This window comes from Salvelinus fontinalis, chromosome 3, assembly GCF_029448725.1.
Source record: "Salvelinus fontinalis isolate EN_2023a chromosome 3, ASM2944872v1, whole genome shotgun sequence".
NCBI classification, from domain to species: domain Eukaryota; kingdom Metazoa; phylum Chordata; class Actinopteri; order Salmoniformes; family Salmonidae; genus Salvelinus; species Salvelinus fontinalis.
In genome coordinates, this window is record NC_074667.1 from 60416959 (window position 1) to 60430910 (window position 13952).

The window sequence follows — 13952 nt, forward strand, 5'->3', positions numbered from 1 at the left end:
CTACTCTACCCTGCCCTACCCTACTCCACCCTACCCTACTCTACACTACCCTACTCTACACTACCCTATTCTACTCTACTCTACCCTACCCTATTCTACTCTACCCTATTCTACTCTACCCTACTCTACCCTACCCTATTCTACTCTACCCTGCTCTACACTACTCTACCCTGCTCTACACTACTCTACCCTGCCCTATTCTACTCTACCTTACCCTACTCTACCCTGCCCTACCCTACTCCACCCTACCCTACTCTACACTACCCTGCCCTATTCTACTCTACCTTACCCTACTCTACCCTACCCTATTCTACTCTACCCTATTCTATTCTACTCTACCCTGTTCTACCCTACCCTATTCTACTCTACCCTATTCTACTCTACCCTATTCTACTCTACCCTATTCTACCCTACCCTATTCTACTCTACCCTATTCTACCCTACCCTATTCTACTCTACCCTATTCTACTCTACCCTACCCTATTCTACTCTACCCTACCCTATTCTACTCTACCCTACCCTATTCTACCCTACCCTATTCTACTCTACCCTATTCTACCCTACCCTATTCTACTCTACCCTATTCTACTCTACCCTACCCTATTCTACTCTACCCTATTCTACCCTACCCTATTCTACTCTACCCTATTCTACTCTACCCTATTCTACTCTACCCTACCCTATTCTACTCTACCCTATTCAACTCTACCCTATTCTACCCTACCCTATTCTACTCTACCCTATTCTACTCTACCCTATTCTACTCTACCCTACCCTATTCTACTCTACCCTAATCTACTTTACCCTATTCTACTCTACCATATTCTACAACTACCCTATTCTACTCTACCCTATTCTACTCTACCCTACCCTATTCTACTCTACCCTATTCTACTCTACCCTACCCTATTCTACCCTACCCTTTTCTACCCTACCCTATTCTACCCTACTCTATTCTACTCTACCCTATTCTACTCTAACCTATTCTACTCTACCCTACCCTATTCTACCCTACCCTATTCTACTCTACCCTATTCTACTCTACCCTATTCTACTCTACCATATTCTACCCTACCCTATTCTACTCTACCCTATTCTACTCTACCCTACCTTACTCTACTCTACCCTACCCTATTCTACCCTACCCTTTTCTACCCTACCCTATTCTATTCTACCCTACTCTGCCATATTCTATTCTACACTACCCTATTCTACTCTACCCTATTCTATTCTACCCTACTCTACCCTATTCTATTCTACCATACTCTGCCATATTCTACTCTACCATGCTCTACTCTACCCTACTCTACCATATTCTATTCTACTCTACACTACCCTATTCTACTCTACCCTATTCTATTCTACTCTACATTACCCTATTCTACTCTACCCTATTCTATTCTACCCTACTCTACCATACTCTTTTCTATTCTACTCTACCCTATTCTATTCTACTCTACCCTAACCTATTCTACTCTACCCTATTCTACCCTACTCCACCATACTCTACTCTACCCTATCCTATTCTATTATACCCTATTCTACCATACTATTTTCTACTCTACCCTAACCTATTCTACTGTACCCTATTCTACCCTACCCTACTCTACTCTACCGTACCCTATTCTACCCCACTCTACCCTATCCTATTCTACCCTACCCTTTTCTACCCTACCCTATTCTATTCTACCCTACTCTGACATATTCTATTCTACCCTACTCTACTCTACCGTACCCTATTCTACCCTACTCTACCCTATTCTACACTACCCTACCCTATTCTACTCTACCCTATTCTATTCTACCCTACTCTACCCTATTCTACACTACCCTATTCTACTCTACCCTATTCTATTCTACCCTACTCTACCCTATTCTATTCTACCCTACTCTACCATATTCTACTCTACCCTACCCTATTCTATTCTACCCTACTCTACCATATTATATTCTACTCTACCCTACCCTATTCTATTCTACTCTACCCTACCCTAATATACTCTACCCTACCCTATTCTATTCTACCCTATTCTACCATACTCTACTCTACCCTATTCTATTCTACCCTACTCTACCATACTCTACTCTACCCTACCCTACCCTATTCTATTATACCCTATTCTACCATACTATCTTCTACTCTACCCTAACCTATTCTACTCTACCCTACTCTACCCTACTGTATTCTACTCTACTCTACCGTACCCCATTCTACTCTACCCTACTCTACCCTATTCTACTCTACTCTACCGTACCCTATTCTACCCTTTTCTACCGTACCCTATTCTACCCTACCCTTTTCTACTCTACCATACTCTATTCTACTCTACCCTATTCTACCATACTCTATTCTACTCTACCATACTCTATTCTACTCGACCCTACCCTATTCTACTCTACTCTACCACACGCTACTCTACCCTACTCTACTCTATTCTACTCTACCACACTCTACTCTACTCTACTCTATTCTACTCTACCGTATTCTACTCTACCCTACTCTACTCTATTCTACTCTACCACACGCTACTCTATTATACTCTACCACACGCTACCCTACTCTATTCTACTCGACCCTACTCTATTCTACGCTACCCTATTCTACACTACCCTATTCTACTCTACTCTATTCTACTCTACCATACTCTACTCTATTATACTATACTCTACCATACTCTACTCTATTATACTATACTCTACCATATTATACTATACTCTGCCATACTCTACCATATTATACTATACTCTACCACACTCGACCCTACTCTATTCTACTCTACCATACTCTACTCTATTATACTATACTCTACCACACTCTACCCATTCTACTCTAACCCATTCTACCCTACCATACTCTACTCTATTACTACCCTCTATTACGACCCCCTATTACTCCCTGGTCAGGCCTGGGGACTACAGGCTTTACAATGTTGGGGTTCCATACACAACAAACTGTTGTGGCTCATACCAATGGACAACAAACTATTGTGGCATTGTGGCTCATACCAATGGACAATGGACAACCAGCACGCAATAGTAAATGAAGCTGTTGCCATAGTTCAGAGAGAATTCAGTAATGTATGTCTGATAGGATGAGCAGTTTGTCTGATTATGATGTCAACTGTGTTTAAGTCTTGGTGTGGTGTGTTACGTGTGTGTGTTCAGGTGCAGACTCACTTGGAGAACCCTACAGACTACCACATCCGCCAGTCCCAGAGACAACAGGTGAAAGAGTACCTCTCCACCACCTACGCCACCAAGCAGGTACCTCACAGTCTGCCTCTTTCTCTCTGTCTCTATCTGTCTTGGTCTCTCTCTCCCTCCATCTCTTTCTTCAACACTCTCTCTCTCCTCTCTGTGCAGACGGTGCATGCAGTAACAGGGGTGGTCCAGCCATCCCCTCCCCCCACTCTGGCTCCCCCGGGGGCCTCTTCCTCGGCCCCCCCTCCTCTCCACTCCCCCCGGCTCCGTACGGAGCAGCTCATCACAGGAAACAGCGCACCCAACAGCCCTATGGCCATGCTCAACATCGGCTCCAGCCACGAGAACGAGGTACACGAGGTACTTACACACACACTTGCACACATACAATCCATACACACCCTCACACTCACACACTCACACACAGCAAATACACACAGGGATATCCAACGATTCTGGAGGGCTACTGTGTTGAATACTTCAGGAATACATACAGTTCATGAACACACAGATGCAAACGACGTATGCACACAATCACAACACAGATATACTCTCTCACACTCAACTCATCACAGATATACTCTCTCACACTCAACACAGATATACTCTCTCACACTCAACACAGATATACTCTCTCACACTCAACACAACACAGATATACTCTCTCACACTCAACACAGATATACTCTCTCACACTCAACACAGATATACTCACTCAACACAAACACAGATATACTCTCTCACACTCAACACAACACAGATATACTCTCTCACACTCAACACAGATATACTCTCTCACACTCAACACAACACAGATATACTCTCTCACAACACAGATATACTCTCTCACACTCAACACAACACAGATATACTCTCTCACACTCAACACAGATATACTCTCTCACACTCAACACAACACAGATATACTCTCTCACACTCAACACAGATATACTCTCTCACACTCAACACAACACAGATATACTCTCTCACACTCAACACAACACAGATATACTCTCTCACACTCAACACAACACAGATATACTCTCTCACACTCAACACAGATATACTCTCTCACACTCAACACAACACAGATATACTCTCTCACACTCAACACAACACAGATATACTCTCTCACACTCAACACAACACAGATATACTCTCTCACACTCAACACAACACAGATATACTCTCTCACACTCAACACAGATATACTCTCTCACACTCAACACAGATATACTCTCTCACACTCAACACAACACAGATATACTCTCTCACACTCAACACAGATATACTCTCTCACACTCAACACAGATATACTCTCTCACACTCAACACAACACAGATATACTCTCTCACACTCATCACAACACAGATATACTCTCTCACACTCAACACAGATATACTCTCTCACACTCAACACAGATATACTCTCTCACACTCAACACAGATATACTCTCTCACACTCAACACAACACAGATATACTCTCTCACACTCAACACAACACAGATATACTCTCTCACACTCAACTCAACACAGATATACTCTCTCACACTCATCACAACACAGATATACTCTCTCACACTCAACACAGATATACTCTCTCACACTCAACACAGATATACTCTCTCACACACAACACAGATATACTCTCTCACACTCAACACAACACAGATATACTCTCTCACACTCAACACAACACAGATATACTCTCTCACACTCAACACAGATATACTCTCTCACACTCAACACAGATATACTCTCTCACACTCAACACAGATATACTCTCTCTCACTCAACACAGATATACTCTCTCACACTCAACACAGATATACTCTCTCACACTCAACACAGATATACTCTCTCACACTCAACACAGATATACTCTCTCTCACTCAACACAGATATACTCTCTCACACTCAACACAGATATACTCTCTCACACTCAACACAGATATACTCTCTCACACTCAACACAACACAGATATACTCTCTCACACACAACACAAACACAGATATACTCTCTCACACTCAACACAGATATACTCTCTCACACTCAACACAACACAGATATACTCTCTCACACTCAACACAACACAGATATACTCTCTCACACTCAACACAGATATACTCTCTCACACTCAACACAACACAGATATACTCTCTCACACTCAACACAGATATACTCTCTCACACACAACACAGATATACTCTCTCACACTCAACACAACACAGATATACTCTCTCACACACAACACAGATATACTCTCTCACACTCAACACAACACAGATATACTCTCTCACACACAACACAAACACAGATATACTCTCTCACACTCAACACAGATATACTCTCTCACACTCAACACAACACAGATATACTCTCTCACACTCAACACAGATATACTCTCTCACACTCAACACAACACAGATATACTCTCTCACACACAACACAGATATACTCTCTCACACTCAACACAACACAGATATACTCTCTCACACTCAACACAGATATACTCTCTCACACTCAACACAACACAGATATACTCTCTCACACTCAACACAGATATACTCTCTCACACTCAACACAGATATACTCTCTCACACTCATCACAACACAGATATACTCTCTCACACTCAACACAGATATACTCTCTCACACTCAACACAACACAGATATACTCTCTCACACTCAACACAACACAGATATACTCTCTCACACTCATCACAACACAGATATACTCTCTCACACTCAACACAACACAGATATACTCTCTCACACTCAACACATATATACTCTCTCACACTCATCACAACACAGATATACTCTCTCACACTCATCACAGATATACTCTCTCACACTCAACACAGATATACTCTCTCACACTCAACACAGATATACTCTCTCACACTCAACACAGATATACTCTCTCACACTCAACACAGATATACTCTCTCACACTCAACACAGATATACTCTCTCACACACAACACAGATATACTCTCTCACACTCAACACAAACACAGATATACTCTCTCACACTCAACACAGATATACTCTCTCACACTCAACACAACACAGATATACTCTCTCACACTCAACACAGATATACTCTCTCACACTCAACTCAACACAGATATACTCTCTCACACTCAACACAACACAGATATACTCTCTCACACTCAACACAAACACAGATATACTCTCTCACACTCAACACAGATATACTCTCTCACACTCAACACAAACACAGATATACTCTCTCACACTCAACACAGATATACTCTCTCACACACAACACAGATATACTCTCTCACACACAACACAGATATACTCTCTCACACTCAACACAACACAGATATACTCTCTCACACTCAACACAACACAGATATACTCTCTCACACTCAACACAGATATACTCTCTCACACACAACACAGATATACTCTCTCACACACAACACAAACACAGATATACTCTCTCACACTCAACACAACACAGATATACTCTCTCACACTCAACTCAACACAGATATACTCTCTCACACTCAACACAACACAGATATACTCTCTCACACTCAACACAGATATACTCTCTCACACTCAACACAACACAGATATACTCTCTCACACTCAACACAGATATACTCTCTCACACTCAACACAGATATACTCTCTCACACACAAACACAGATATACTCTCTCACACTCAACACAACACAGATATACTCTCTCACACACAACACAAACACAGATATACTCTCTCACACTCAACACAGATATACTCTCTCACACTCAACACAACACAGATATACTCTCTCACACTCATCACAACACAGATATACTCTCTCACACTCAACACAGATATACTCTCTCACACTCAACACAGATATACTCTCTCACACTCAACACAACACAGATATACTCTCTCACACTCAACACAGATATACTCTCTCACACACAACACAACACAGATATACTCTCTCACACACAACACAAACACAGATATACTCTCTCACACTCAACACAGATATACTCTCTCACACACAACACAACACAGATATACTCTCTCACACTCAACTCAACACAGATATACTCTCTCACACTCAACACAGATATACTCTCTCACACACAACACAACACAGATATACTCTCTCACACTCAACACAGATATACTCTCTCACACTCAACACAACACAGATATACTCTCTCACACACAACACAAACACAGATATACTCTCTCACACTCAACACAACACAGATATACTCTCTCACACACAACACAACACAGATATACTCTCTCACACACAACACAAACACAGATATACTCTCTCACACTCAACACAACACAGATATACTCTCTCACACTCAACACAGATATACTCTCTCACACTCAACACAGATATACTCTCTCACACTCAACACAGATATACTCTCTCACACTCAACACAACACAGATATACTCTCTCACACTCAACACAGATATACTCTCTCACACACAACACAACACAGATATACTCTCTCACACACAACACAAACACAGATATACTCTCTCACACTCAACACAGATATACTCTCTCACACTCAACACAACACAGATATACTCTCTCACACTCAACACAGATATACTCTCTCACACTCAACACAACACAGATATACTCTCTCACACTCAACACAGATATACTCTCTCACACACAACACAAACACAGATATACTCTCTCACACTCAACACAGATATACTCTCTCACACTCAACACAGATATACTCTCTCACACTCAACACAACACAGATATACTCTCTCACACTCAACACAGATATACTCTCTCACACACAACACAACACAGATATACTCTCTCACACACAACACAGATATACTCTCTCACACTCAACACAGATATACTCTCTCACACACAACACAAACACAGATATACTCTCTCACACACAACACAACACAGATATACTCTCTCACACACAACACAAACACAGATATACTCTCTCACACTCAACACAGATATACTCTCTCACACTCAACACAACACCGATATACTCTCTCACACTCAACACAACACAGATATACTCTCTCACACTCAACACAACACAGATATACTCTCTCACACTCAACACAGATATACTCTCTCACACTCAACACAACACAGATATACTCTCTCACACTCAACACAGATATACTCTCTCACACTCAACACAGATATACTCTCTCACACTCAACACAACACAGATATACTCTCTCACACTCAACACAGATATACTCTCTCTCACTCAACACAACACAGATATACTCTCTCACACTCAACACAACACAGATATACTCTCTCACACTCAACACAACACAGATATACTCTCTCACACTCAACACAACACAGATATACTCTCTCACACTCAACACAGATATACTCTCTCACACTCAACACAGATATACTCTCTCACACTCAACACAGATATACTCTCTCACACTCAACACAGATATACTCTCTCACACTCAACACAACACAGATATACTCTCTCACACTCAACACAGATATACTCTCTCACACTCAACACAACACAGATATACTCTCTCACACTCAACACAACACAGATATACTCTCTCACACTCAACACAACACAGATATACTCTCTCACACTCAACACAGATATACTCTCTCACACTCAACACAACACAGATATACTCTCTCACACTCAACACAGATATACTCTCTCACACTCAACACAACACAGATATACTCTCTCACACTCAACACAGATATACTCTCTCACACTCAACACAACACAGATATACTCTCTCACACTCAACACAGATATACTCTCTCACACTCAACACAGATATACTCTCTCACACACAACACAGATATACTCTCTCACACTCAACACAACACAGATATACTCTCTCACACACAACACAACACAGATATACTCTCTCACACTCAACACAACACAGATATACTCTCTCACACTCAACACAACACAGATATACTCTCTCACACTCAACACAGATATACTCTCTCACACACAACACAGATATACTCTCTCACACTCAACACAACACAGATATACTCTCTCACACTCAACACAGATATACTCTCTCACACTCAACACAACACAGATATACTCTCTCACACTCAACACAACACAGATATACTCTCTCACACTCAACACAACACAGATATACTCTCTCACACTCATCACAACACAGATATACTCTCTCACACTCAACACAGATATACTCTCTCACACTCAACACAACACAGATATACTCTCTCACACTCAACACAGATATACTCTCTCACACTCAACACAGATATACTCTCTCACACTCAACACAACACAGATATACTCTCTCACACTCAACACAGATATACTCTCTCACACTCAACACAACACAGATATACTCTCTCACACTCAACTCAACACAGATATACTCTCTCACACTCAACACAACACAGATATACTCTCTCACAACACAGATATACTCTCTCACACTCAACACAGATATACTCTCTCACACTCAACACAGATATACTCTCTCACACTCAACACAACACAGATATACTCTCTCACACTCAACACAGATATACTCTCTCACACTCAACACAGATATACTCTCTCACACTCAACACAGATATACTCTCTCTCAAACAACACAGATATACTCTCTCACACTCAACACAACACAGATATACTCTCTCACACTCATCACAACACAGATATACTCTCTCACACTCAACACAACACAGATATACTCTCTCACACTCAACACAGATATACTCTCTCACACTCAACTCAACACAGATATACTCTCTCACACTCAACACAACACAGATATACTCTCTCACACTCAACACAACACAGATATACTCTCTCACACTCAACACAGATATACTCTCTCACACTCAACACAACACAGATATACTCTCTCACACTCAACACAACACAGATATACTCTCTCACACTCAACACAGATATACTCTCTCACACTCAACACAGATATACTCTCTCACACTCAACACAACACAGATATACTCTCTCTCACTCAACACAGATATACTCTCTCACACTCAACACAACACAGATATACTCTCTCACACTCAACACAGATATACTCTCTCACACTCATCACAACACAGATATACTCTCTCTCACTCAACACAGATATACTCTCTCACACTCAACTCAACACAGATATACTCTCTCACACTCAACACAGATATACTCTCTCACACTCAACACAACACAGATATACTCTCTCACAATCAACACAACACAGATATACTCTCTCACACTCAACACAGATATACTCTCTCACACTCAACACAGATATACTCTCTCACACTCAACACAGATATACTCTCTCACACTCAACACAACACAGATATACTCTCTCACACTCAACACAGATATACTCTCTCACACTCAACACAACACAGATATACTCTCTCACACTCAACACAGATATACTCTCTCACACTCAACACAGATATACTCTCTCACACTCATCACAACACAGATATACTCTCTCTCACTCAACACAGATATACTCTCTCACACTCAACACAGATATACTCTCTCACACTCAACACAACACAGATATACTCTCTCACACTCAACTCAACACAGATATACTCTCTCACACTCAACACAACACAGATATACTCTCTCACACTCATCACAACACAGATATACTCTCTCACACTCAACTCAACACAGATATACTCTCTCACACTCAACACAGATATACTCTCTCACACTCAACACAGATATACTCTCTCACACACAACACAGATATACTCTCTCACACTCAACACAACACAGATATACTCTCTCACACACAACACAACACAGATATACTCTCTCACACTCAACACAACACAGATATACTCTCTCACACTCAACACAACACAGATATACTCTCTCACACTCAACACAGATATACTCTCTCACACTCAACACAGATATACTCTCTCACACTCAACACAACACAGATATACTCTCTCACACTCAACACAGATATACTCTCTCACACTCAACACAACACAGATATACTCTCTCACACTCAACACAACACAGATATACTCTCTCACACTCAACACAACACAGATATACTCTCTCACACTCAACACAGATATACTCTCTCACACTCAACACAACACAGATATACTCTCTCACACTCAACACAGATATACTCTCTCACACTCAACACAGATATACTCTCTCACACTCATCACAACACAGATATACTCTCTCACACTCAACACAGATATACTCTCTCACACTCAACACAACACAGATATACTCTCTCACACTCAACACAACACAGATATACTCTCTCACACTCAACACAACACAGATATACTCTCTCACACACAACACAGATATACTCTCTCACACTCAACACAACACAGATATACTCTCTCACACTCATCACAACACAGATATACTCTCTCACACTCAACACAACACAGATATACTCTCTCACACTCAACACATATATACTCTCTCACACTCATCACAACACAGATATACTCTCTCACACTCATCACAGATATACTCTCTCACACTCAACACAGATATACTCTCTCACACTCAACACAGATATACTCTCTCACACTCAACACAGATATACTCTCTCACACACAACACAGATATACTCTCTCACACTCAACACAAACACAGATATACTCTCTCACACTCAACACAGATATACTCTCTCACACTCAACACAACACAGATATACTCTCTCACACTCAACACAGATATACTCTCTCACACTCAACACAACACAGATATACTCTCTCACACTCAACACAACACAGATATACTCTCTCACACTCAACACAGATATACTCTCTCTCACTCAACACAACACAGATATACTCTCTCACACTCAACACAACACAGATATACTCTCTCACACTCAACACAGATATACTCTCTCTCACTCAACACAACACAGATATACTCTCTCACACTCAACACAGATATACTCTCTCTCACACAACACAGATATACTCTCTCACACTCAACACAACACAGATATACTCTCTCACACTCATCACAACACAGATATACTCTCTCACACTCAACACAACACAGATATACTCTCTCACACTCAACACAGATATACTCTCTCACACTCAACTCAACACAGATATACTCTCTCACACTCAACACAACACAGATATACTCTCTCACACTCAACACAACACAGATATACTCTCTCACACTCAACACAGATATACTCTCTCACACTCAACACAACACAGATATACTCTCTCACACTCAACACAACACAGATATACTCTCTCACACTCAACACAGATATACTCTCTCACACTCAACACAGATATACTCTCTCACACTCAACACAACACAGATATACTCTCTCTCACTCAACACAGATATACTCTCTCACACACAACACAACACAGATATACTCTCTCACACTCAACACAGATATACTCTCTCACACTCAACACAACACAGATATACTCTCTCACACTCAACACAGATATACTCTCTCACACTCATCACAACACAGATATACTCTCTCTCACTCAACACAGATATACTCTCTCACACTCAACTCAACACAGATATACTCTCTCACACTCAACACAGATATACTCTCTCACACTCAACACAACACAGATATACTCTCTCACACTCAACACAACACAGATATACTCTCTCACACTCAACACAGATATACTCTCTCACACTCAACACAGATATACTCTCTCACACTCAACACAGATATACTCTCTCACACTCAACACAACACAGATATACTCTCTCACACTCAACACAGATATACTCTCTCACACTCAACACAACACAGATATACTCTCTCACACTCAACACAGATATACTCTCTCACACTCAACACAGATATACTCTCTCACACTCATCACAACACAGATATACTCTCTCTCACTCAACACAGATATACTCTCTCACACTCAACACAGATATACTCTCTCACACTCAACACAACACAGATATACTCTCTCACACTCAACTCAACACAGATATACTCTCTCACACTCAACACAACACAGATATACTCTCTCACACTCATCACAACACAGATATACTCTCTCACACTCAACTCAACACAGATATACTCTCTCACACTCAACACAGATATACTCTCTCACACTCAACACAGATATACTCTCTCACACACAACACAGATATACTCTCTCACACTCAACACAACACAGATATACTCTCTCACACACAACACAACACAGATATACTCTCTCACACTCAACACAACACAGATATACTCTCTCACACTCAACACAACACAGATATACTCTCTCACACTCAACACAGATATACTCTCTCACACTCAACACAGATATACTCTCTCACACTCAACACAACACAGATATACTCTCTCACACTCAACACAGATATACTCTCTCACACTCAACACAGATATACTCTCTCACACTCAACTCAACACAGATATACTCTCTCACACTCAACACAACACAGATATACTCTCTCACACTCAACACAACACAGATATACTCTCTCACACTCAACACAGATATACTCTCTCACACTCAACACAACACAGATATACTCTCTCACACTCAACACAACACAGATATACTCTCTCACACTCAACACAGATATACTCTCTCACACTCAACACAGATATACTCTCTCACACTCAACACAACACAGATATACTCTCTCTCACTCAACACAGATATACTCTCTCACACAC

General features: G+C 40.9%; 1 protein-coding gene across 4 annotated transcripts in view; it reads left to right on the plus strand.

The window, feature by feature from the left end:
- LOC129851248 (transcription factor EB-like) overlaps positions 1–13952 on the plus strand; it is a 77619-nt gene that overhangs the window by 27113 nt on the left and 36554 nt on the right. For 3 of the 4 annotated variants that reach the window (XM_055917660.1, XM_055917661.1, XM_055917663.1), the window contains 2 exons: positions 3166–3264; positions 3364–3561. In XM_055917660.1, the coding sequence (XP_055773635.1) occupies positions 3166–3264; positions 3364–3561 (297 nt within the window). The remainder of the gene's footprint in view (positions 1–3165; positions 3265–3363; positions 3562–13952) is intronic. The other variant, XM_055917662.1, reaches the window with a different exon arrangement.